General features: G+C 43.2%; 2 protein-coding genes across 4 annotated transcripts; both read left to right on the top strand.

Moving 5' to 3' along the window:
- The first annotated feature begins 605 nt into the window (after window positions 1-605).
- SLC18B1 (solute carrier family 18 member B1) lies at window positions 606-20,396 on the top strand. 3 transcript variants are annotated; one of them, XM_068147274.1, is made up of 14 exons: window positions 606-744; window positions 1,232-1,371; window positions 2,459-2,554; window positions 4,165-4,238; window positions 5,055-5,202; window positions 6,221-6,377; window positions 10,520-10,656; window positions 12,206-12,307; window positions 14,164-14,255; window positions 15,801-15,896; window positions 16,709-16,783; window positions 18,940-19,033; window positions 19,133-19,179; window positions 19,831-20,396. In XM_068147274.1, the coding sequence occupies exons 1-14, from the start codon at window positions 699-701 to the stop codon at window positions 19,901-19,903; spliced, it is 1,377 nt and encodes a 458-aa protein (XP_068003375.1). In that variant the 5' UTR covers window positions 606-698; the 3' UTR covers window positions 19,904-20,396. The 3 variants fall into 3 exon arrangements, with proteins under 3 accessions (XP_068003375.1, XP_068003384.1, XP_068003366.1); XM_068147283.1 differs by having other exon boundaries at window positions 1,229-1,371; window positions 19,834-20,396; XM_068147265.1 differs by having other exon boundaries at window positions 1,229-1,371.
- A 2,349-nt stretch (window positions 20,397-22,745) lies between these two features.
- Window positions 22,746-25,423, top strand: LOC137445468 (vascular non-inflammatory molecule 3-like). The gene is given in 8 exon segments (XM_068147251.1): window positions 22,746-22,834; window positions 22,836-22,886; window positions 22,888-22,936; window positions 22,938-22,955; window positions 23,051-23,109; window positions 23,111-23,193; window positions 24,999-25,057; window positions 25,060-25,423. Coding segments are annotated over 8 exon segments (621 nt in total). The 3' UTR covers window positions 25,273-25,423.
- The last annotated feature ends 1,504 nt before the right edge of the window (window positions 25,424-26,927 follow it).

Raw genomic sequence — 26,927 nt, 5'->3', positions numbered from 1 at the left:
ATTTGGTGAGTGAAGCTGGGCCAACAGGGTTGTGTCCAGGAAGCACAGTTGGGTTAGCCAGCTGTAGCAATGTGTCTGGAGCCAATGCCTCCTTTACCATTCAAACGTCCTTTAGCTGTTTGAAGTTGGATGTACCTCTTGAGTTCCTGACCCCAGCTCCCCCAGTCACTAGCAGTCACAGTAACATACTCAGACTCTTTGAGCTCCTGTTTTAAGACAGTTCAGATTCACACTTGCATTGCGAGGCTTTTCTATAATGTGTATTGTGCTTGTCAGAAACATCTTTCTAATGTCCAGACGGCTCCTCGGTGGTCCTTACCTGTACCCGTGGAAGCCGCCGTACAGCACAGGCTACAATTCCATATTCCACCAGCCCCTGTGAGCGGCTCCCTTGAGCCAAGTGCGCAGCGTACCCCGGCAGGTTACTGTCAGACCGTCCAGGGCTGGTGCCTGCCGCCGCCCTCACCGCTCTTCCTCTCCGGCTGGCAGCCCGAGACCAGACCCGCCGCAGTTCAGCCACTATCAGCGGCCAAGGCGCAGTGGGGCGCGGCAGGACACCCCTGCGGCCTGAGCATGCTCAGTAGTGGCAGCCGGTGTGGTGTCGGCCCCGCTACGGTGACAGTTCGCAGCCGCTGGTGGACGGGGCGGCGAGAAGCGCCGCACTGCGCCGGCATCTGCGAACTCTGCGCTCCTTTACCATGGGCAGCCGGACGGCGGACAGCGCAGGGAGCGAGCAGTCCCTAGGTAGACGGCTGGGGCTTCGCGCTTTTCTCCGCCGGCGACAAGGCGGCACAACCGGGGCTGGGGGCCAGTTGTTGTGCCGGAGTCTTGTCAGCTGCGGCGAGGCTGGCGCTTGCCGGGCCGCTCCGTAGCGCCGGAGCCTGCAGCCACGAAAGGGAGCGGGCGTGCAGGGAATGGGGGCGGGTTTCTCCCTGGGAGTGAGTTCCGCAGCACGGCGCATCGGGGCTGTCCGGGCGCGGCGGGGAAGCCCCTGCAGGAGCCCTTGCAGAAGCTCTTGAGCTTTCGGGCGGGCTGAGGGGCGGCTACCCCTGCAAGTGTGTGCACCGACATGAGGGAAAGAGGTAGCGCAGCATGGGTTAGTTCCCCAGAGACGGGAGGATAGAAGTTTTCGAACCCGATTTCAGTATCCTCGCCCTCTCTAAGTTTACAATACTACTTCCCCCGCCCTCCTTTCTTTTATTTTTCTTGTTTGTCTTTGTATTTTAAGAAGACCGCACGCCAGAAGCACCCAGTGAGGTGGAATCAAGAAGGCTTACCAGAGAACAGTTGTATACAATGGTTGCAACAGCTTCTATAAATTTCAGTTCAATGATATGCTATTCAATCCTGGGACCCTTTTTCCCTACAGAGGTAAAAAAACTAGTCCAGCTACTCTTTAATTTTATTTATTATTTTTTTCACGTTGAAACTTTTAAAAGAATTTTGAACACTGTGGGACCTTTATCGTTGGTTGGCTGTAAGCTCTGAAGCTAGACTTCTCAGTTGTGGAAATCATAGTCATGGCCTGATGCTGGCTAAAATAAAGTATGTATAATAGTAACTTGGATGCTGTCCATAGACTAATTTAATCTTCATGCCTTCAGAGAACACAGTAAGCTAATGATGTGAGATAAAAATTAAAACAGATGCTTTAATGGAGTGAAATGTTTTTTTTTTCCCAGTGTTGCATAGCACTTTGGTAGTAGAGCTGAGGCCAAAGCTCTGCCCATATCCTGACTTTCATTTTAGTGCCTTAGCTACTCAATGACTTTTTATTTATAAGCTACCTTTCTGTTACATCATGTTGGGCCTTCCATTTGCTCTTCACTTTCCTGACCTGGCAACTGGAGGGGAAAAAAAAAAAATCTCTGCTTACATTGAGCAAATACAATGTTATTAAATATAAGATGAAAAAAAAAAAGGGTCAAGGTGCCTGTGCAGCAAAAGTCCATTTCTCTCATGATCAGGTTGTTTTCAAGCAATAAAAAATGATAAGATTATTTTCTCTCTAAATACTCATATGTACTGCTCATAGCAAGGTAAGTTTGTTTTGCCAGTTGGATAAGTAAAAAAATTGCCTGGTGCTTGTTACAGGGAGGTGTGGTTTAGTAAAGGTAACATATCTGTTCACTGCTCTCTCACCATGTGAAAGATCAAAGCTTTGTAGGTAGCTCTGTTACACACCAGTTGAAGCCTCCTGTATGGTGTGATCACCTGTTCAGCAAACATAGCTCCATTCACTGAGGAATGAATGTTGCATTTCCCTTTATTCTGTGTAACTTAAGTAGAAGTGCAACGTGTCATTAAATTGCTGTGCTATTCCTTGCAAGGCCTAAACTGCCTTGGAGAAAGTAATTTGCTTTGTAACTGCTCTGATAGAGAAAAAAAATATGTACAACGCAAATGTTAATCATCTCAGGACTGTTTATACTTTATACTGTTGTGATCTATTTTGCAGGCAGAAAAAAAAGGTGCAAGTAACACCGTTGTTGGCATGATTTTTGGGTGTTTTGCCTTGGTCAATTTCTTGTCATCTTTAATCCTGGGAAATTATGTAAGTACAGTTGAAGTTTTAACAGGCTGGTATATGACGATTGTTCTCTGAGGTTAAGAAAAGAGATCTCTATTCAGTAGCAGTGTGCCAGGTTCTGCCTGCAGTAACTGGAGCCTGGTCAGTCAGTCTGAATCTGATCGAAGTCTCGCCAGTACAATTTAAAGTGTACTCTTCTGCAGGTCTTGAGGGTAGCATAAGGGTGGCAGACACACAACTGTGTTATTTCTCTGGTTAACTGTTCCATTTGCTTCAGACTAATCTGCTCATCAGTTCTCCTCTTTTATTTCCTTCCCCCTTACCTGCTGTTTTATTTATTTCACTCATTTATATAATGTTTGCCTTTGGTGCCATTCTTAAGAATTTTTTTCCCTTTAGTTAGGTGTGTCCCTTCTTTCCTGGTATGTTACCTTTTTTCTTAACATTTCCTTCTGCTATGATTTTGCTGCTTAACACTTTCCCTTTTCACTTCCTTATGCAGCATTGGGAGACACATGTCTCCAGGTCTTGCAAATTCAGTTTTCCCCCAGATTCTGAATTTTTCTCATTCTGGAGAAATTACTAATAAATTTATATAATGGTTTGTTTATATGTTGGAGCACCATTGCCTATGCATTTTTGGCAAGGGCTGCTTAGGATCATACCTGAAGCTGGAGCTGCTGTAATTTCACAGTATTCACTTTCTTTGGCCAAGCAGTTCCTTTGGCTTCACGGGGAATGATTTTTTCTTTTTTTCTCTGGTGGTGAAGTAGCTTACCAAGGTGTCATACTGGTGCCATTGGTAAATCCAATCTTGGTGCCTGTGATGACATTCAACTGTGGCAAAACCCTCACCAAGTACTTTGCAGTGGAAAGTGGGCATGCCGTCCTTGCTGCGGACAGATAAAGTGAGCATCAACAGACAGGGTTTCAGTGAAACTTGCCAAAATGTGGATTTAGTAGTAATGACTGAAAGGCTGGGACTTTGTCCAGGCCTGAACAAGGAAAGGTTCTGAAATATCTACTGTTCTTAGGGGAGGTTACAGCATAGAATTAGAAGCTCAGAAGATTTGTTATGGGAGTGAGTTAACTTTATGGCTTGCCTTTCATTGTACTTCACTCTGGTGATGGGAGTCTGAGATGAAGGAAGGTGGGCATCTTTCCCTACTAATGAGTATGGAAGCCTGAAGCTACAGTGCTGCTTCTGACAAAGTTTTGGTCTCTTAAAGGTTTAGATAAATTTGTTTTAAGATCAGCTTCCGTGGAGCCATGTGTGTGGCTGGTATTGCTGATTCCAGCTGATGGTGCTGGAGGCAGAATGCATTATGTTCTGTTTGTTTGCTATGAGGAATGCTGCTGAAAACTGCACCGCAGAAGCTGTAACTGTGAAGTGGTTAACTGCATCACTGTCTTACTGTTCCGAAAACTGGGTTAAGTCACTTAACTGTTTAGAGTATTTTTAGGTTCAGTATTGAATGAAGGCACACTGACAAGAGCAGTGTCTCCAGATCTCTTAGTTGAATCCTCTATGAAGTGCCCAGAATGTTTGATTTCTGAACAGTAACTTACTTTGAAAGATTTTTTTTGATCTGTGCTTGAAATAATAATGTATAAAAATGGTATTTAATTTACAGCTAACAGAAATTGGAGCAAAATTCATGTTTGTGTCAGGGATGTTTGTTTCAGGATGTGTGACCATTCTGTTTGGGTGAGTAAGTCTTCTTGGTTTGTTACATTTGTCTTCTAACCATTTTCATGTGAAAAGATATATTCAAAACAAAACTGGAAACTCATAGGTATTGTTTGACTGTTGGCTTATGTCACCTAACTTACTGCATCTTTGCTACTTATCTACCCCTTGTAAAGAATGAATGCTTCTCCCTTTTAGTAGATTTCAAGGCCTGTTTACTTTGAAAGCAAAGAAGAGAGATTCCACCTGCTTAAATAGCTATCATAATTGCTGAGCAGCAAGAAGTCTGTCCAAGTGCAGCAATAGTAAATGATTTATGCACAATATTTTAATCTTTATAATATTGAGAGCAAATGAGAACATTTGCTTGGCAGGTGGAGAGGCTAAGGCACTCATTTTAGCAAAATAAAAGTTTTATTGACAATAAAGGACTCTCCTATTAGGTAGTTGTAACACATCGTGTCAGACTGCTTTCACGGTTGCCTGGAAAACTTATAAAATATAACAGAGAATGGCACTGCAGTTTTTCCACAGGTTAGGCTTTTCATGCTCTTTCCATCACCAAAGAAAGGAGAAAAGGAGAAAGCTGGCAGAAATAGTTTGGTAGACTTTGAATGACTTCAGTGTGATTCATAAAAGATGTCTTAATGTAATACATTGAGTGCCTTGTAGCTGTGTCCTTTAATGACCATGAAATGATGCTCTAGAACCTTTAGTAGATTACTCATTGCATTCAGAGAGATAGCCATTTACTGTCTTTTTGTTTGCTTGTTGGTTTTTTTTTCTGTGTTTGTTGGCTTTTTTGTTTGTTGGTTGTTTTTTTTTATTACTTAGAATGCTGGACAAGGTGCCAAGTGGACCAATGTTCATTGGTTTGTGCTTTTTAGTAAGATCAATGGATGCGCTGGGTTTTGCTGCAGCAATGACAGCATCATTTTCAATCCTCACAAAGGCATTTCCCAACAATATAGCTACTGTCCTGGTAAGTGCAAAAAAGCAGTGTTACAGCTGAGCACCTTCCACGAGGCAGCTTAGAATCAGGAGGAGAAAATCTACTGTCCTGTGTACAGGCATATTTGGAATCATCACATAATGTTTGTTTGTAGTCTGGTATTGCAATCTTAGAACAAATTTAGACCTTAGCATAACTCCAATTAGATATAAAGTAAGCAGTATGTATGACTTATGTTTTAAAGACAGCAGAGCATTGATGGCAGTAGTTATCTCTTCCACTGACATCAGACTCTTAAAATACTAATATGGTTGTTAAGGACTACTTCCATGTGTGTAGTAAGAATCCAGGTGGGTTGCTTTAAAACAAAATAGTAAATGATTAATTCATTCACTAGTCTTGATTTGATTTATCCAGTCAATGAGGTTAAGGTTTCATGTTTGCAGATTTTAAAAGTGCAGTTTAAAGAGGTACCTAAAGTAACTTTAACTTATCTAAGTCCTTTTATCTATCTTAGACTTAAATTTAACTTTGGGTAGCAGCCCAATAAACATGATGCATGGCTGAAAACTATGTAGTGATAAGGACCACAGTTGGAAATGCCACACAGCAGTGGCATGGTAGCTACCTTACCATTATTTAAGATCTAGACAGAGTGTTGTCAGAAGCCAGATTTCCCTTAAATATTGGTCTTTCCATCTGCAGACAATATGTTTTGCCTCAGGACAGGGATGTGTTAGGTGACAGCAGAGCGGCTAACACTGCAGTACAGGTGCTTTCCCCATAGTGAAGCAAAGGATTTGATTTGAATCACAGAGACAGCTGCAAAATTCCTTTTGCTATCCCACTTGATGAAGATTTCTGCTTAACTATTACACCATTTAGTGATGCAGTTGCACTTTCCACTAGTTTGATTATGTTGTGCTGCTCCTCAGAAAAAAATCTATTGCTTTTACTGTTATACTGGAGTTTCTCAGCATTTTCTTGATTGGTGGATTTTTTGTTTGGTTTTTTGATTTTTTTTTTTGCTTGCTTTCCCATTCTTTAGGGTAGCCTTGAAATTTTTACAGGACTTGGACTAGTGCTGGGCCCACCATTAGGTGGCTTTTTGTACCAATCGTTTGGTTATGAGGTCCCTTTTATTACACTGGGATGTGTAGTGCTGGTTCTGGTGCCTGTCAATATGTGCATATTACCACAATATGGTAAGCAGCCTTTTTTGTCTTTTTAATTTGCCTTACTTTGTGATGTATGTACCTATGTTTTCTAAAAGTGCCAGTTTCTGAAATGTGATAAAACTCAGAGGGCAAAGCTCTGGCTTAATTAACTTGGTCAGGCCCATGTTTTAGAATAGAATAGAATAGAATAAACCAGGCTGGAAGAGACCTTCAAGATCATCACGTCCAACCTATCACCCAACACCACCCAATCAACTAACCCATGTAACCAAGCACCCTGTCAAGTCTCCTCCTGAACACCTCCAGTGACGGCGACTCCACCACCTCCCCAGGCAGCCCATTCCAATGGGCAATCACTCTCTCTGTGTAAAACTTCCTCCTTACCTCCAGCCTGAACTTCCCCTGGCGCAGCCTGAGACTGTGTCCTCTTGTTCTGGTGCTGGCTGCCTGGGAGAAGAGACCAACCTCTGCCTGTTTAATGCAAAGTAAAATCAATTTAAGCAGATGGCCTGGGATGTATCCAACTCTGTGTGGAAGTGAACTGAGCTAAATTTGTTGGGTTTTTTGTCCCTTTAGCTTAGGGCTTGTAAAATATTGCTTGTGTCTTCTGTGCATCAGCTTGATGTTGCAGCTAGTTGAAGAAAAGCAGGGAGTAGGTTTTGTCCAAAACAAGAGAACTTAGAATAGAATAGAATAGACCAGGTTGGAAGATCATTGCATCCAACCTATCATCCAACACCACCTAATCAACTAAACCATGGCACCAAGCACCCCATCAAGTCTCCTCCTGAACACCTCCAGTGATGGCGACTCCACCACCTCCTCGGGCAGCCTATTCCAATGGGCAATCACTCTCTTTGTGTAGAACTTCTTCCTAACCTCCAGCCTAAACCTCCCCTGGCACAGCTTGAGACTTAACACATTCAAAAGGTAATGAGGAGAAAGCCCATAATTATTGCAAGAGCAAAAAGGATTTATTTGTACTATCTGATTAGACTTTCAGATGGTCCTGCCAGGACATAAAGTTAACTTTTTAAGATAAGTCTTTGTGCAAGATCATAATTTCTAGTTTACAGTTCTGTTAGTCTTTTCTAGAATAAAACCTAGCAATTTAAAACATTCTTTTCAAGTATTTTTTCCTTCTGAATATGAAAAGCTTGGAAACTAACTTTATGTGCGTTGGCTGTCAGAAGAAACTCAGTCGTTAACCATGTTCTGCTGTTGCTAGTCCCCTACTTCCCCGAGCTCTGAAATTGTATGGAGTCAGAATCACAGAATCACAGAAACAACCAGGTTGGAAAAGACCCTCAGGATCATCAAGTCCAACTGATGACCCTGCTGAACAAAGTTCACCCCCTAAACCATATCCCCAAGCACCAGCTCCAAACAACCTTTAAACACATCCAGGGCTGGTGTCTCAACCATCTGCCTGGGCAGCACATTCCAATGCCTGACCACTCTTTCCTTATGCCCAGTCTAAACCTACCCAGTTGTAGCTTGAGGCCATTCCCTCTTGGTTCTATCACTGACTACCTGTAAGAAGAGACCAGCACCAGCCTCTCCACATGTCCTTTCTCAGGTAGTTGTAGACAGCAATGAAGTCTTTCCCCAAGCCTTCTCTTCTTCAAACTAAACAGCCCCAGCTCCTTCAGTTGCTCTTTGTAAGATTTATTCCCCAGGCCCTTCCTGAGCTTCATTGCCATCCTGTATACTGGCTCCAGCACTCCACATCTCTCTTGTATTGAGGTGCTCAAAACTGGACACAATACTCAAGGTGTGGCCTCACCAGAGCCAAGTACAAAAGGACAGTCATCACCCTACTCCTGCTGGACACAGCATTTCTAAGACAGGCCAGGGTGCCATTGGTTTCTTGGCCACCTGAGCACGCTGCTAGCTTATATTCAGTTCCTTGTCAATTAAAACCCCCAGGTCCCTTTCTGCCAGACAGCTTTCCAGCCACACTTCCCCAAGCCTGTAGCGTTGCTTGGGGTTGTTGTGACCCAAAAATATGACTAGCCAGTTCAAAACTACAACAAATGTTAGCTCTGAGCTTGTGGGCGCAAATGATTGAACTTTTAGTTCTCTGTATGCTTTGAGACTGCATTCAACTATTAAAATACCAACAGCACCAGGAAGGGAGCCTGCTTTAGAAACCCGAACCACGACATCAGAAAGAAGCTTCCTGTATGGACTATGAAATGAACATGTTGGAGACCCAAATGACTAGCTGCTTAAAAATTTGGACAGATCTTAATTGATAAATGGCAGTCTTAGTAGTTTACTTCCAAAACACGGTTCTTTGTTTGGACATGAATTTGTTTAGAATATCACAGTATCACAGTATCACTTAGGTTGGAAAGGACCTCGAGGATCATCGAGTCCAACCTATCAACACAGACCTCATGACTAGACCATGGCACCAAGTGCCACGTCCAGTCTCCTCTTGAACGCCTCCAGGGTCGATGACTCAACCACCTCCCTGGGCAGCATATTCCAATAACATACGACTCGCTCGGTGAAGAACTTCCTCCTCACCTCGAGTCTAAACCTCCCCTGGCACAGCTTGAGACTGTGTCCCCTTGTTCTGGTGCTGGTTGCCTGGGAGAAGAGGCCAACCCCTTCCTGGCTACAACCACCCTTCAGGTAGTTGTAGAGGGCAATGAGGTCACCCCTGAGCCTCCTCTTCTCCAGGCTAAACAATCCCAGCTCTCTCAGCCGCTCCTCATAGGGCTTGTGTTCAAGGCCTCTCACCAGCCTTGTTGCCCTTCTCTGGACATGTTCAAGTGTTTCAATGTCCTTCTTAAACTGAAGGGCCCAGAACTGGACACAGTACTCAAGGTGCAGCCTAACCAGTGCAGAGTACAGGGGCACAATGACCTCCCTGCTCCTGCTGGCCACACTATTCCTAATGCAGGCCAGGATGCCATTGGCCCTCCTGGGCACCTGGGCACACTGCTGGCTCATATTCAGGTGGCTGTCGATCAGCACCCCCAGGTCCCTCTCTGTTTGGCAGCTCTCCAGCCACTCTGACCCCAGCCTGTAGCTCTGCATGGGGTTGCCGTGGCCAAAGTGCAGCACTCGGCACTTGGACTTGTTGAATGCCATCCCATTGGACTCTGCCCATCTGTCCAGTCGGTCGAGGTCCCTCTGCAGAGCCTTTCTACCCTCTAACTGACTAACATCTGCCCCTAACTTTGTGTCATCTGCAAACTTGCTGATGACTGACTCTACCCCTTCATCCAGATCATCGATGAATATGTTGAAGAGGACAGGGCCCAGCACTGATCCCTGGGGGACGCCACTGGTGACTGGCCGCCAGCTGGATGTGAATGTTTCATGCATGTTGGTTTAAGTTGAGATGTGGCCATGAGACTTTCATTGTATAAGGGCTAGTGGAGAAGAAGCTGTATTTTCACATAATTTGAACAGTATATGCTTTTTCTTCTTTTCAAGCTGGGGATTGGCTGTGTTGGAATCTAAATAGTATGCTTCTCTTCACCTATCAAATTTCATAGTGTCATAGTATCAGTCATGGTTGGAAAGGACCACAAGGATCATCTAGTTCCAACCCCCCTGCCATGGGCAGGGACACCCCACACTAGATCAGCCTGGCCAGAGCCTCATCCAGCCTGCTCTTAAACACCTCCAGGGACGGGGCCTTAACCACCTCCCTGGACAACCCATTCCAGGGTTTCACCACTCATGGTGAAGAACTTCCTCCTCACATCCAGCCTGAATCTCCCCACCTCCAGCTTCATTCCTATCCTATCACTACCTGAGATCCTGAGAATTCCCTCCCCAGCCTTCCTGTAGGCCCCCTTCAGATACTGGAAGGCCACAATTAGGTCACCTCGGAGCCTTCTCTTTTCCAGACCGAACAGCCCCAACTCTTTCAGTCTGTCCTCATAGAATAGATACTGCAGCCCTCTGATCATCCTCATGGCCCTTCTCTGGACATGTTCCAGCATGTCCAAATTTGGTGTTTTAATATAAAAATAATATAGTGTGTAATAGTCTGCTATTAACTTCCATTTGTTAGATAACAGGAAGAATAGGACTAGATAGAAGGTAAAACTACTGATCTATTTTCTGAAGCAAGAAGGGCAATCATAAGCTTATGCTGCTGAAAATAATGCGATTTCTCCCTTCCCTCTCTTCTCTCAAAACAGATTCAGTCTCTAGTAAGGAGTCCTTCTGGAAGCTCATTCTTCTGCCAAAAATTGTGGTACTCTGTCTTACTATATTTTCTTTAAGTACATGCTTGGGCTTTTTGGATCCCACAGTATCTCTGTTTATCCTAAAGACGGTAAGTCCTGTTAACATTCAGGAAACTGTGACTTGTTGAATAGTAAATAACTGGTTATAAACGCAGTTTAAGGGTCCTAAACAAAATTATGCCTTACCCAACTACACTGCTTTACCTGTTAATAGTATGATTTCCACAGTAGTGATAAATCAGTTTCCATTGACACCACCTGCTGCTGCTGGGCCTTGGTACTTTGGAGGAAATGTAAGGCCTTCAAAAATGAGCTTGTATCCCATAATTGGCTTATAACTGCATAGTGCCTCCTCTGACAAGGATATAGCAGCTGGTTTTGTAACTGAAAAACTTGCAACAGTCACTGAATGTTATTTATATCTCTTGTTGTGAACCTTATCAGGGACATGATGTTGCAGGTCTTGACTTCTTTTAGGCCAATGCCAATATTACACTGATTGCAACTCCGTAGCCTACTAGCTGACTTCTTCACTCATTAAAAAGGCAAAAGGTTTATTTAAATGGCTAGTTTACTATTTGCTTCTTTATTTCCTACTTCAGTATCATAGGGTAACTAAATAAATCAAATTAAGGTAATGAATTTGAAGTAACCAGTTTTGGATTCTGTTCCCATGTGAAATTAAGAAATGCTTTTTGTGGGTTTTTTTTTAACTTTTCCTGGGAATAGCATTTCACAAATGGTTGTGCTCTTACTTTTCATCTGTCTAGTCCAGTATTTAGAGCACTTATCCACTGTGGAGGAGACTTGGTGCTAACCTCTTCCATGAGTGGCCATGTGGATGTAGTTCAGCACCACCCGGGAGGGACCTGTAATTATTCCACTGTAGAGCATTGCACACTGATGTGGCTCTTCTGCTTTCTCTTGATCTGTGCTAACAGATACAGCCCTTTCACAGCAAGTAGCCTTCTTAGCAGGTATTCTAACTACTAAATTAATGTGCTTGCAAATGGCAAGTAAACAGTGAATATTTATATAGTCCATACCACAAAAAATATCATGGAATACCTTCTAACTGGTAGTTGAAACACTCGAGAGATTGTTACGCTTTTTCATTACACATTTTGTTTCAGTACAAAAATGTGACTCTGCATTAGGAAAGCATAGACCTTGGGCTGTTTGAAAAAGCCTCTTACTCTTTCTCTAAAATCATCCAAAGCCAGAATTCTGTTTTGTAGCCCTATTCACTTCTACAGTGCACTGATTAGCAGTGAATGACTACAATATTTATGCTCTTTCTGAGCTAGGAGAGTTAAAGTCTCAGTTTATATCCGTTTCAGTGTCTGAAGTGTCTGTTTCAAATGTACCAGGTATTAGTGTTAGAGCCCTGGGTGTGGCGACAGAGCATAGTGTTTGCCCTTTGATTATTTAGTTGTTGAGTACACTTGTCACATGTTTCCACTTCATATTTAGAAATGAAAAGGGAAGGGAACTGCAACTCATACTAGTGGTTCCTATCTATGGTATCCTGCATTTCAGTGTTTTGACCTAAAATAATTACTGGATTGTCCTTAAATGAGTGTACCATATAAGGTTTGTTGTTCTGTGTTTGTTTTTGTTTTGTTTTCCTTTCTGTAGTTCAAACTCCCAGCTGGTTATGTGGGCTTGGTGTTCCTCGGTTTAGCTCTCTCATACTCTTTGTCTTCTCCCCTCCTCGGACTCCTAAGTGACAAAAGGCCAGTAAGTACTACCTGGCTGTTTTTACAGGGTTAATAAGGTACTCTCTGCACTTACTAAAACCTGAGAACTTCCCACATTGAAGTGATGGATTTAGACCTTGTCCTGTAAAGGGTTCTGTCTTTAAGGACAGATTCATCTGTCTTGCATGTGCACTGAGTATCGCCAACTTGAAGGTTTCTTTTGCAATATACAAGGATACAAGGATGTCCAAAATAGGAAAGGATGTTGGACAAGTATTCTGTAGTTGAAATGTGTTGATCTTTTCTAGAGGACTAATCATGATCTATCTTTGTGGGTGACATGGACAGTGGCATTGAGTGCACCCTCAGCAGGTTTGCTGATGACACCAAACTGTGTGGTGCAGCAGACACACTGGAGGGAAGGGAGGCCATCCAGAGGGACCTTGACAGGCTGGAGAGGTGGGCACAAGCCAACCTCATGAGGTTCAACAAGAGCAAGTGCAGGGTCTTGCATCTGGGTCGAGGCAATCCCAGGCACAAATCCAGGCTGGGCAGTGACTGGCTGGAACGCAGCCCTGAGGAGAGAGACTTGGGGGTGCTGGTGGACACGAAGCTCAACATGAGCTCTCAGTGTGCACTTGCAGCCCGCAAAGCCAATCAGATCCTGGGCTGCATCAGGAGAAGTGTGGCCAGCAGGTCGAGGGAGGTGATTCTCCCCCTCTACTCAGCTCTGGTGAGACCCCACCTGGAGTACTGTGTCCAGTTCTGGAGCCCCTATTACAAGAGGGATGTGGAGGTGCTGGAAGGTGTCCAGAGAAGGGCCACGAGGATGATCAGAGGGCTGGAGCACCTCTCCTATGAGGACAGACTGAAGGAGTTGGGGCTGTTCAGTCTGGAGAAGAGAAGGCTCCGAGGTGACCTAATTGTGGCCTTCCAGTATCTGAAGGGGGCCTACAGGAAGGCTGGGGAGGGACTTCTTAGGATCTCAGGTAGTGATAGGACTAGGGGGAATGGAATGAAGCTGGAGGTGGGGAGATTCAGGCTGGATGTGAGGAGGAGGTTCTTCCCCATGACAGTGGTGAAGCCCTGGAATGGGTTGTCCAGGAAGGTGGTTGAGGACCCATTCCTGGAGGTATTTAAGCCCAGGATGGATGAGGCTCTGGCCAGCCTGATCTAGTGTGGGGTGTCCCTGCCCATGGCAGGGATGTTGGAACTAGATGATCCTTGTGGTCCCTTCCAACCCTGATTGATACTATGATACTATGATACTATTTCCAGCCAATATGGAATGGAGAGTGTGAAAATACATATCCCAATTATCTGTACTTTTGACCATACGTCATTTTGTCAGTTTAAGTATTAACCATCTACTTTGGATAGTACACTTGAAGAGATCAGCACACTTAGGTTCTCTAACTCTTAACTACATCATAGGTATATCACTGTTAAAGTCTCTTTCTAAAACTGCCCAGATGACAGTCCTTGCTGATTGATCAAGGAAGTCTATATTCTGAATGCTGTGTGTGAAGGACAGTGGCAGTTTTCTAACAACTTTTTCCTGACACTAATATTAAACATGATATTTTTTGGACTAAGGAAGAGCAAGACCTAAAGTGGACAGAAAAGCAGTCTCACTCAGTGTCCTGCAGAAATTTCTGTATTAAGCAACTGCTGCTAATGATTGCACTGATGGCAAGGAAACATGAATTCGTTGTTTCTTGATGGTGTTCACAGTTTCTCTGCCACTTCTGATTCCCAGTTTGCAGTAATGGTCTTTACAGGAGCTGTACTTTTTTAGGAGATGAAGATTTAGAGGAAGGATATTTGGAAAGTCAGAATAGTTACATTGCAAATTAGTATCTTTAAGTTAACATATATTTTCCTTTTCTTTCACAGTACCTCAGAAAGTGGCTGCTGGTGTCTGGAGGCTTAATGACAGCAGTGTGCTACTTCATGTTAGGACCTGCTCCTGTACTGCATATTGAAAGGTACAGAACTGCCTGTCCTTTAGCCTGTCCCCTTAATGTGATGCTTTTGTGATAGCCATCATCACCACTTGTCCATGAGTCTATAATTACCACCAAACAGGTTTGGTTTTATTAACTTCTAACATGAGACTACGAATGTAGGGCAGTAGATGCATCTGAACACTGAGATCTTTCAACTTTGCCAAACAGATCCTTTTCCTTTTGCTTTTTGCTGCTACTGATTGCTCATTTTAATGTGTATAGTGGGAAGAATGCTGCTGCTTGTTTTCCTTTCTTCCCAACTCTATGGCATTTCCAATGCAGCAAAGCAAAATTATTTTCTGTCTATTTTAAAATTTTCTTTACTTCATTAATGTTTCTTAACTGTGGGTTTTATTTTCATGGCTGTGCAGCAGTTTTGCTTTTTTTCTTCTCCATATATATAGTCTATAAAGGAAAATGCCTAAATATATCTTTGCTTTCAGTTCAGTAAATAAAAACAGTATCTATTGCACCTGAACACTGCATTGCTGTATTCTCAAGTTAATTCACAGCATAACACTGCAATACTTGCAGAGCTGTACAGTCCTTTTGTCCTAGGTCTTGCCAATGCACAGAGCTGGTCAGTTCCTTTCTCCTAGACTTTGAACTTTTAAAGAAGGCCATCAATTTCCTGGAGAAGAGGATCCTCAGAGGAGACCTTATTGCTGTGGACAGCTACCTGAAGGGAGGTTGTAGCCAGGTGGGGGTTGGTCTCTTCTCCCAGGCAATCAGCACCAGAACAAGAGGACACAGTCTCAAGCTGTGCCAGGGGAGGATTAGGCTGGATGCTAGGAAGAAGTTCTTCATAGAAAGAGTGATTGGCCATTGGAATGGACTGCTCAGGGAGGTGATGGAGTCACCATCACTGGAGGTGTTTAAGAGGAGACTGGATGGGGTGCTTGGTGCCATGGTTTAGTTGATTAGATAGTGTTGGATGATAGGTTGGACTCGATGATCTCAAAGGTCTTTTCCAACCTGATCTGGTCTGGTCTGGTCTATTCTATTCTATTCAATTCTATTCTATTCTATTCTATTCTATTCTAATTTGAACCTGGTGAGAGTATACATTGGAGCTAGTGAGGAAAAACAAATCAGTAAAATCTTCAACATTCTTTACTTTAACTAAGTTTATTTGGTTATAATGTATTTTAGCTGCACATCCTTGACTTGTGTAATAAACCAAGCCTGCCTGGAACTTGGACATCTGTATCACTCAGTTAAGCTAGTCTTTCTACCTCTTCTCCATGTGCTCCTCTTAAAGTGAACTGCATTTGATAAGAAAATACTTTATTTGAGCACATGATTTAAAAATTACCTTAAAAAGTCTTGATTTTTTTTTTAAGCATAGAACTGAATTTTTTCAAGTCTTGATTTCAATTAATGTAGTGTTCTGGCTTCAAGAAACCTAGTTTTCCAGTTAGTCATGGAGAGCTGATATGTAATGGTTGTCATCAAAGCCCTTACTTAAAAAGAGTCTTCAGACACTAACTTAAATGATTTCTTTTTTATTTGTATTTTTTCCAGTCAGCTGTGGATATTTGTGCTAGTGCTGGTTTTGATTGGCTTTTCCCTTGGCATGTGTGCTATCCCAGTGTTTCCAGAGATACTGCAATGTGCATAGTAAGTAACTCAATCCCACTCATCTTTCATGTTACTGACAGTAGGAAATGGCAGCTAATTTTCAGGGCTCGATATCAAGTGGATTTTTTTGGTTTGGCTTTTTTCCCTGTTTTTTGGTTGCTTGGTTGGTTTGTTTGGGTTTTGTTTGTTTTTAAACAGAAGCAACAAGTAACAGTCAAAACTATTCCACTACTCTCTTGTCTCATTTTCTTTTTCTAACTGGACACTCTTTCCCAGTATAATTTTGTACATGTGTACCTCAGTACTGTGAACACACTGAAGTCTATCATATGTTGGGTCTTGTAGCATGGGGTGACCTGTGTGTGGAATTGTCTCATCATCTAGTAACAATTAATAGGAAGCAATTTTCTCTGGATCTTAAGACTGCATTGGCTTTAACAGCTGCACCTACAAGATTCATACTTGCTCAGAGTACAAGGCCTGTGATGTGACTTGGCAGTAATGATCTGGAAGGGTCTTTATTCATTAGTACAGTCCTCTTGGAATAAAGGCCTTTCCTTCTTAAAAGCCACCTGCCACTGTGTTACACTTGCTGTACAAAGCATGGGGAATGAGCAATGGTGTGATACTAGGAATCTTACTCAGAAGGCATCAGAGATGGAGTAGCACTGCAATTCTTCAGAGAGTCAGCAAAGAAGAAGTGGTTGGGCATGATTCCACTGTGTGTTTATGCTTAACTATTTATGTTCTGTGTAAATTAAAAGGAAGGGAAAAAGCCCTCTCTAGTTGAATGCTATAGAATGGGACACAACAATGTGGTGTACTACTGTAACTGGTCTGTCTTTCTGCAGCGAAAATGGATTTGAAGAAGGTCTAAGTGTGCTGGGACTGACATCTGGGCTTTTCAATGCCATGTGGTCCCTTGGGTAGGTATACAGTCACTGTTTAGTAAGCTGTAATTTGGTTGTTCTCTGCTATTGCCACATGAAAGCCTCCTGCGTTACAACCTTGAATTGCAGTCATTGTGGTGACCTTGATTCAAGGTTCATGCTGAACAGGCATCTGGTGGACATAGTAAAGCTTTTTACATGACAAAGGGAATGGACTCTGAACTCTTCCTTGAAACGTATTGCCTTGCCTATAAAAAAGCTGCAGTGATTAAGTGTGCACTTTGTGTGGTTGTTTCGTTGTCACTGAAATAATGCTTAATATAGAGAGAGGTGAATCCTATTTTTTTTACAAAACCCTTTGTTTTGCTCCACCTTTGTGGGGCAAGCTAGAAGGTATCTGCTCATGATTAATTCTGTTCTCCCTTTTTCATTTTCCCCATTTCCTTCTTTTGTCTGGGATAGTTCAGAGGTAGAATTATCTCTTCTTTCAGCCACAGCCATTGTTTAAGGTTGATGTTTGCATAGCTTAACAGTGTGACAGGAGAAGGGGTAATGGGTACAAGCTTGAACATAGGAAGTTCCATCTAAACTTGAGGAGGAACTTCTTTAAGGGTGATGGAGCCATGGAACAGGCTGCCCAGAGGTGGAGTCTCCATCTCTGGAGACATTCAGAGCCTGCCTGGGTGTATTCATGTGTGACCTTCTTTAGGTGAACCTGCCCTGGCAGGGGGTTGGACTCTGATTTCTAGAAGTCCCTTCAGACCCCTACTATTCTATGATTCTGTGTGTTACTATGTTTATGACCCAGTGCTCATCACAGAAATGAGTGAAAGGTGCTACTGAAAGCTGTTACTGTCTGACCCTTCAGATTAGTCTCTAGGTGAGAAGTGACGGAGTTGCCCTGCTGACAGTCACTTCCAGGAATGTGTATTTGTTTTTTTTGCCTTTGTAGTCCTCTGTGGCTGCTGATGGGTTTCAAAGGTATGTTTTTTTTCCCTAAGTAGCTGAAGTCCTAGATGTCCTGTTTGTTTGGCATAGGATTCAGTACAGATACAGGTAGCATAAAGTTACCAACCCACAATTTTAGGCTGTCACTTGCTTTCAGGAAGTCTTTCTAGTTTTACACAGCTATGTCCTTTCTGTAGCAAGAGAATACATCATGTGAGACCTTTCGTAAGATCACAGCAGCTGCATTGCCTCTCATGGCATTCTTAGGCATGAAGGGGCAGGTTAGTTACTGCTCAGCTTTGCAGTGGCTGCATCTGTCACAATGTGCCTCCCCACCTGCCTGTGTCCACCAGTCTTTTGTCTTGAAGTTTGGAAGCTTTATATTTTGAGGGATGAGCTTAAATTTCTTTTAGAATAGAATTGATCAGTGTAGATGCCCTGTTAGAACACGGTCCTTAGAGGAGCCTCTAAGCCATTCCACATACAGAAAAGACTGTGTGCAGCTTTCTGAAGTGAATCCTATTTCCCAGCTGAGGAAGTGTTGTGGTTTAACCCCTGCCAGTGATAATGCACTATAGATTTTGCTCAATTTCTCACCCCAAGTAGGATGGGGGAGAAAATCTGGATTGAGATTAAAGTAGTTAAATAGGACAGAAAAGAAAAGGAAAATAATCATAGTACACAAGAACAAGAGACACACAGTACAATTACTCATCACCTGCTGATTGATTCCCAGACAATCACCAGGCTTCAGTGTTCCCCAGCCAACTCCCTCCAGTTTATAGACTGGACATAACTTCATATGGTATGGAATACTCCTTCAGCTTGTTTGGGTCAGCTTTCCTTTCTGTGTCCCCTCCCAGCTCCTTGTGCCTCTGCTGGCAGGGCAGTATGAGAAACTGATCAGTCCTTGACTTAGTGTAAACACTGCTTAGCAACGACTAAAACATCAGTGTGTTATCATCATTCTCCTCCTAAATCCAGAATCAGCTGCTAGGAAGAATATTAACTTTATTCTAGCTGAAAACAGGACAGAAGGTAACTGTACATGATCAGTGGGGCCATGGCAGACGCAGAACTAGTACTGTGGATTATAGGAAAGTTATGTCTGTGTAAGACAATCTTTGTTGACAAAGGAAAGAGAATCTATGAAGTGAGGTCACAAAATGCAATAAAAATTATCTTAGAATATGATACTGTCTTTTTTGTTTGGGATACCAACTCCTCATTTTGCTTTGTTGCAGGGCATTGGCAGGTCCCACTCTTGGAGGATTTCTAAATGAAAAGCTGGGTTTTGAATGGGCCTCAGCCATCCAGGGAGTATGGCCACTGTTAAGTGTGAGTAATTGCACATGTTTTGCTTTTTATATCTATTTTAACTATGAGCTATTGTGTAAGGTGGTTTTATTACAATTGTAACTTACTGTTTCCTCAAAGGGCCTTGCAACTGGAATATTCTATATCATTGAGGCAACAAGGAGGAGGTATGCTGAGATACATACTCTTTATTTTGCTTGCAGCCTTATAGAGCAAGATCCTGTGCTTCTATGCTTTTCTTACCACCAACCTGATAATGAATCATGACATGGGCAGGTGATGCCTGTGCTATATAAGCAACAGGAGTGTGGCATTAACAGGCAAACCTTACTGATGGTTCTTCCAGGAGACTGTCTGTAAGCTGGAATTGGCTGTATGGTCACATCCAGAGATCAGTGATCAATGACTCAATGTCTGGATGGAGATCAGGGACAAGTGATGTCCCTCAAGGGTCTGTAATGAGACCAGTACTGTTTAATATATTCATAACAACACAGGCAGTAGGATTGCATTCACTCTCTGTAGATTTTCAGATGACACTAAGCTGAGTAGTGCAGTTGACACACCAGAGGGATGGGTTGCCATCCAGAGGGACCTGGATAACCTTGAGAAGTGTGCCTGTGTAAACCTGAGGAGGTTCAATAAGGCCAAGGGATTTAAAGCAGCCCTGTGGAGCACATCTTGGGGGTACTGATGCATGAAAAGCTGGATTTCAGCTTCTGTGTAATGTGGGGCTTTTTCTCTGTAATGGTACTGCATAGAAATGCTTAGAGAACGTTAATCTTATTTCTTCCCTCCTCGCCTTTTCCTTGTGCTAGCAGTTCCAGTTCCGTCCTGCAAAATCCTGATAATAATGAAGAAAGAACTCAGCTGATGGGCAGTGAAACATAGTCAGACATGCTTTCAGTTCTCTGTTTACTGTTGTGGTTTAACCTGGTGTGGAGATCAGTGGACTTAAGCATTTCATTGTTTTGGAGCTGGGACACATGATCCCTTAGTGAACCATGGGTTCTGGTTTAGTTGTAGCTGTGTTACTGTTTCGAAACACTAAACATTGACTGCCTTTCTTTTGGAAGTCATAATGTGGATTGGCTGAAGGGATGAGTAACTCTCAGATGTCAGCTTGTTGTGTTCTGTATACAGTGCACCACTGTATGTGAAGAAGTACATTTTCAAATGTCTGATTTCTATCCTCGAGCCTGCTGTGCATTATTCTTGGATGAAGCTACTATTTTGCTATGGTGATTTTCTGTATTTTTTTAAAAGAAAGTTGATAATTTTGTAACACTGTCACTGAGAACAACAGGTTGAAATGGAATTTGAAATGACAAAGCATTAAGCACAATACTGTTTTCAATAAAGCATCTTTTTTGGGTTTTGCTAAGCTTTGCGAGTTTTCTTAGACAACAAGAGTCTAGGAGACTTTGTGTTGTACTGTCTTGAAATTGCCTGAAAAGGGGAGGGAAAAGTATCATAGTATCTGTGATGGGTTGAGAGAAGGCCCAGCTTTCCCTCCCCCACGAAAGAAAGAAACCACAGCTAGCCCAGTCGGAGAAGCAATGTAAATATGCTATATTTACGAGCAATATGGAATGCAGGTTGTATATACACAATATATACAGTATTGACAATATATATAGAAATATGCAGCAAAGAAAAATACAGGAACAAAATTCCCTCCTCTGTCCCCTCCTGTACCCCCCTCTCTCCCCCTACCTCCCTTTTTTCCCAAAAAGGGTTAGAGAAAGAAAAGGCAGTTATAAAGAAAGAGAATTCTTACTAGGCCTCCAAGCGCATGCAGGATTAGTGCTCATCTGGTATTCAAGGTCAAAACTCCGGCTAGTTGCTCAGAAGCAGACAGGCTGGAAAGGGAGAACAGAGAGGAACTGAGGAAAATTCCAACTGCACTAAAACTTTAAGTTGCATTCTACCAATGAAATGCATTTAGAATATCATGTTTTCATTTTGATACTAAAACATTCAGCCAGAGTGTTCCAGCACTGTCCCTTTCTTAAAGGCACAGCCTCAAACGGTCACAGTAGCATAGTATCAGTCAGGGTTGGAAGGGACCCCAAGGATCATCTAGTTCCAACCCCTCTGCCATGGGCAATGAAGAGAAGAGTTGGCACCTCTACATAGAACTAATTGATCTTTAGTTCTGGAGGAGACTTGGCATTGTGTGTGTGTATAAATACACACACAGACATATGTTTGTAGATATATGAACACACAGTTTGGGGAGGATGAGATCTGTTTTACCAGTAAGTACCAGCTGGAATGTTGGTACTGCCTGCCTCTGCAACAGTAAATATATCAAGAGTCTTTGACTCTTTTCAACAATGGGGTTTAAAAACATAAATCTTCTCACTTCCTCCAGATGCTCAGCAAAAAAACTCAAGGGTGACTGAGACAAGATCATACCTGCCAAACTGACCTTAGACTTCTTGACCTCAGTTGTGGCAAAAGTATTTTAATTTGCCCTTGAGCCTGGAACTGAGTCCTAAAATGGGTTCTCTGTGGTACTGATTTTTCCCATAAATAATAAAAGTGTTCCTAGTCCTAGCAAGCAGTTTCTCTTGTGAGTAGCTACTGGAATTTACATGAGAAATACTTGTTCTGCCAGAGGCCTTTTTGGGGCACTAGCAATTAGAACTGTATGTATGGTAGATTTTGGCAAAAAAAGGCTCTACCCTTTCTTCTTTTCAGAGGGAATCACTCTCACTCCTTTTAGCCTTTTGCTCTTTACCATTTTCTGTCATTATGAGGATGATTAAAGGGACTGCAGCATGTGCCCTATGAGGAAAGGCTGAGAGATCTGGGGCTGTTTAGTCTGGAGAAGAGAAGACTGAGAGTGGATTTAATAAATACCTGAGGGCTGGTTGTCAAGAGGGAAGGGACAGGCTCTTCCCAGTTGCACCCTAATAGGGTAATGGGTATAAACTACAGCACAGGAGGTTCCACCTCAACATGAGGAGGAACTTCTTCACTGTGAGGGTCACAGAGCACTGGAACAGGCTGCCCAGGGAGGTTGTGGCATCTCCTTCTCTGAAGACTTTCAAGACCCATCTGGATGTGTTCCTGTGCAGCCTGTGCTAGCTTCTGTGGTCCTGCTCTTGCAGCGGGGTTGGACTCAATGACCTTCAGAGGTTCCTTCCAACCCCTAACATCCTGTGATGCTGTGAACTACTCTGGTAGCCAGCTCAAGTGTGGTCTCTGGGCAATAGCTCCCATTCTTTCTTTAGCAGGTGCTAGACTTTACTGAAACCAGGAATGTACACCTCAAGCTATTATGCTGGATTGGAGCAGCCAAGTCAGGATGTCACAGGCAGTGACAGTGCGGCAGCAGCAAGCTTGGGGCCAGTCACCTGCTGCTGCAGCCTTGCATGCACCCTGCACCCTCATGTTTGGCCTGGAACATGTCTGGTCTTTGAGGTTTCTCAAACTCAAGCTTGTTTTCCTGCTGTGACCTGGGCTTGCCTTAAGCTGCACACTACTTCAGCAATATCACACCTGAATCATTGGCAGATAGCAGGTGATGTGTTCCTTCAGCTGCAGCATTGTGGTGACTTCCCTGTGACCTTGCTGCTTGTGGTTAATGGCAAAATGGCTCAATGCTGGTGGCTCTCTTGCCTTTATTGTGGGTCTTTGTGGGTAGGGTGATTGCATCTCCTGGTGTAGCTTTTTGCCACCCAGGGGAATTCACAGGGGTTGTGCAAGGCTTTGACTTACATACATGGGGCTTCCTAGAGCTTGTAACTCTGCTACGCGTTTGGTGCTGTCCACTCTGGAGATGGGTGTCCTGGACAGCTATGTTGCAGCCATCTGAGCACAGTGTGGTCTTGTTAGAAGACCCTGAAGTGCAATTTTCACTGAAGTGCCTTGGTGCTGGTGGACAAAAATATGGCAGTTTTGGAAGAGGCTATCAAAAGAAGCAGCCAGACAGGTATTATGATAAAATGAGAGACATTCATTCTGGTAAATGGTGACCACTTATTCATTTTATTAATGCTATTTTGGAAGTATCTGCATTGGTTCTAGGGTGCCCATATCACTGTGTCTCCTGAGGATGACATTTGTGGCTGGATTATTATGAGAAAGAATACACCCTTATCTTGAGCGTCTCAAAGGCCCACAAGTGGACTAGATTCCATGTGCTGATGCTGGAAGATACATTCCCTGCTGCACACAGGGGGCCTGTCTGATGGGAAATACAGTTGCATCCGGGAATGGTCACTGATAGTTTAAAGTGTCTTGAAGCAACTTCTGTGAAGTGGAGAGAGGTTAGACATCATGTAGTTGCCATATATAGAATAGAATAGAATAGAATAGAATAGAATAGAATAGAATAGAATAGAATTAGACTAGACCAGACCAAGTTGGAAGAGACCTTCAAGATCATCGCGTCCAACACACCTAATCAACTAAACCATGGCACCAAGCACCCTATCAAGTCTCCTCCTGAACACCTCCAGTGATGGTGACTCCACCACCTCCCCAGGCAGCCCAGTCCAATGGGCAATCACTCTCTCCGTGTAGAACTTCTTCCTAACATCCAGCCTAAACCTACCCTGGCACAGCCTGAGACTGTGTCCTCTTGTTCTGGTGCTGGTTGCCTGGGAGAAGAGACCAACCCCCACCTGGCTACAACCTCCCTTCAGGGAGTTGTAGACAGCAATAAGGTCTCCCCTGAGCCTTCTCTTCTCCAGGCTATGCAACCCCAGCTGCCTCAGCCTCTCCTCATAGGGCTTGTGTTCCAAACCCCTCACCAACTTCATTGCCCTCCTCTGGACTCGTTCCAGCAAGTCAACCTCCTTCCTAAACTGAGGGGCCCAGAACTGGACACAGTACTCGAGGTGCAGCCTAACCAATGCAGTGTACAGGGGCAGAATGACCTCCCTGCTCCTGCTAGCTACACTGCTCCTGATGCAGGCCCGGATGCCATTGGCCCTCTTGGCTGCCTGGGCACACTGCAGGCTCACATTCAGCCTACCATCGACCAGTACCCCCACGTCCCTCTCTACCTGGCTGCTCTCCAGCCACTCTGACCCCAGCCTGTAACACTGCATGGGGTTGTTGTGGCCAATGTGCAGAACCCGGCACTTGGATGTGTTAAATCTCATGCCGTTGGACTCTGCCCATCTGTCCAGCCTGTCGAGGTCCCTCTGCAAAGCCTCTCTACTTTCCAGCAGATCAACTCCTGCCCCCAGCTTGGTGTCATCCACAAATTTACTGATGATGGATAGCTTCAGACTACTTCTTTCATCGTTCTTTGTAATTTTTTTCACACTGTAGTTTTGTTTTATTGATAATTTGCCTGTTAATAAAGGTTAAGACTTAGTTAAATGAAAAACAAAACACTCATGGAATCTATCTTTCAGTACTGTATTCCGTGCATGTTGTAGAAAATAATTAAGATATAGGTTTATTAGGAATAAAGTAACAGCTGCTACTGAAAGCACATACTGCACAATTTCAGTTTTATGTTTTTGAGTCACGATGTGATAGCCTTTTTATTCTGTTATTTTCCCGAATAAACTGCACCATTTTTTGGAAACTGCAGTATTTGAAGAAAGATAACAAATCACACCACAGAGACGACAAATCCTAAACTACCTCAGCACAGCAGCCGAATCAAGAGCTGAAGCAGAACAGCTGAGGTTAGTCCGTGTAGTTTCAATGCTGTGCCGCACGGCGGCAGCAGAGGGAGACTTGGAGGTGCCAAGATTCGCTTTCACTGCAAGGAAATCCTCTGTGTTCCTCGGTTACGTGAGGTGACGCTGGAGCTTCAGCACGTTAAACTTGGAGGCGCAATCGCACTGCCTTCTATTGAACAACAGAATGCGATAGTGTCATATTAGACAGGAATAAATGAAACCTGTCGTTCTCGTGATCTGTAGTCTTAGTGTTGACATTATCATGGATTGACTGATGTTCTGATGTTTTATTACCTTTCTTCCTTACCTGATGTTTAGATCTGCTCCCTCAGCCCTGCTGGGTAAGACTGAGCTGTCTGTCAAGTAACATTCCATGTATGTGGTTGCAAATATATGGGAGACCAGAAGTTATGGAATTCGAATGATCTGAGGTACCCAAGTGATGGTCACTATCAGTATAATACCAACATCGTCTCAGAAAGGAAACTGGTGACTTGTTATCAGAAGCTAAGAGGATTTTACAACATTCAGGAAGTGCCTGATCCTTGGGTAATTCAAGATGTGAAACAAATGCTGCCTCCAAGACTTAAATGTATTTGTACATAGAGTCATTATAGAGCAGATGTCAGGGGGCAGGTGAAAGACACTGCCTTAAGATATCTTAATTCCTGTCATTCTGAATTTAATAATGAGAAATTAAATTACACTAACTAAACCTCAATTAATCCTCAGTTTTGGGGAGATTCAAGCTGGATGTGAGGAGGAGGTTCTTCCCCATGAGAGTGGTGAAGCCCTGGAATGGGTTGTCCAGGGAGGTGGTTGAGGCCCCATCCCTGGAGGTGTTTAAGCCCAGGCTGGATGAGGCTCTGGCCAGCCTGATCTAGTGTGTGGTGTCCCTGCCCATGGCAGGGGGGTTGGAACTAGATGATCCTTATGGTCCCTTCCAACCCTGACTGATACTATGATACTATGATACTGCTTCTCAAGAAGAAGTAATACATGAGGTATTCATTAATGTCCTAAACTTGTGCTGACTTAATGCGAACCCCTTTCACTGCTGTAAATCAGATCTGCAAATATTTGTGCTTGACTCCTCTTGTAGCAGTACAAATTCTTCTTTTCAAAATAAAGATATAATATACCCACAAAGTAGTCACCCTTACTTGTGTTTAAGTGAATGGAAATTGCATTCAATATCAGTCTGATTTAAACACTATGATTTCTATTTTTTCCCTCTCTATTCCTTCTTTTCCTACAGTAAAACCTGCAGTACAACCTTTTTGTGACAGAGAAGCAGTTTAATGTCCCCAAGGATCCATAATCTGTGATTTACTAGTGGTGTTAAAATGTAGCCCTAAACTTCATCTTCCAAATACAAGCAGATAATAGGGCTGTTCCTTCAATTCTCCACCATACAACTCATATTCTTTATGAACAGGTTTTACTCAGGGCTTTAAAGATTTATGTCTTTCTGTAAAGAGCTTGCATAAAGATGTCACTTTCAGTAGTATCTTTTCCTTACTGAATTGTTTGACTTTACAGTGCTACCATTTTAACCAGAAATACTGATCTCCAATGCAGCTTCAAATGAGGAATATATTGCCACTTAAATCATACGTAATGGCATATAATTAGCACACTTATCTTGTCACTTAAAAAGCATGAAATGTCAGAGTTTGGTCTACTTTCCATTGATTGCAAAAAAGCATTAGATTAGTCTGTGAAGGCTTAATTTACTTTCAAAATAATCAGGTAAACATTAGGATAAAACCTGGTACATATTTAGTGAAAACTGCTTACTTATTCCATGCATTAGCTTTCTGATATTGTGTTTGTAGAGAGTGGTGTTTATGTGCCAGATGGTCCAAGTGCATGTTACTACATCACAGAAATGGCAAACAGTCACCTTTTCGTGACAGAACTGTATTCATGCCCCTGTCTCTCTCCTGACTACCCTGCTGCTATTAACTGGAAATTGCATGCCATTGGGACTGCACCACTTTCATCTAACAATCACTATTTCAGTGTCATTCTTTACCATGATCTCTTAGAATCATAGAATCAATAAGGTTGGAAAAGACCTCAAAGATCATCAAGCTCAACCTGTCACTCAACACCTCATGACTACTAAACCATGGCACCAAGTGCCACATCCAATCCCCTCTTGAACACTTCCAGGGACGGTGACTCCACCACCTCCCTGGGCAGCACATTCCAATGGCTAACAACTCTCTCTGTAAAGAACTTTCTCCTCACCTCGA

Source organism: Melanerpes formicivorus, unplaced genomic scaffold, assembly GCF_026170545.1.
Source record: "Melanerpes formicivorus ecotype bairdi unplaced genomic scaffold, bMelFor1.0.p_v2 SCAF_2, whole genome shotgun sequence".
Lineage (NCBI taxonomy): Eukaryota > Metazoa > Chordata > Aves > Piciformes > Picidae > Melanerpes > Melanerpes formicivorus.
This window is presented reverse-complemented; position numbering and strand designations above follow the sequence as displayed.

Excerpts from the sequence above, each read along its gene's own strand:
- SLC18B1 (XM_068147265.1), top strand. The coding sequence starts at position 699 with ATGGGCAGCCGGACGGCGGACAGCGCAGGGAGCGAGCAGTCCCTAG. Across the intron at positions 2,555-4,164 it reads CTTTAATCCTGGGAAATTAT|CTAACAGAAATTGGAGCAAA; the intron begins GTAAGTACAGTT and ends TTTAATTTACAG. Across the intron at positions 5,203-6,220 it reads ACAATATAGCTACTGTCCTG|GGTAGCCTTGAAATTTTTAC; the intron begins GTAAGTGCAAAA and ends CCCATTCTTTAG.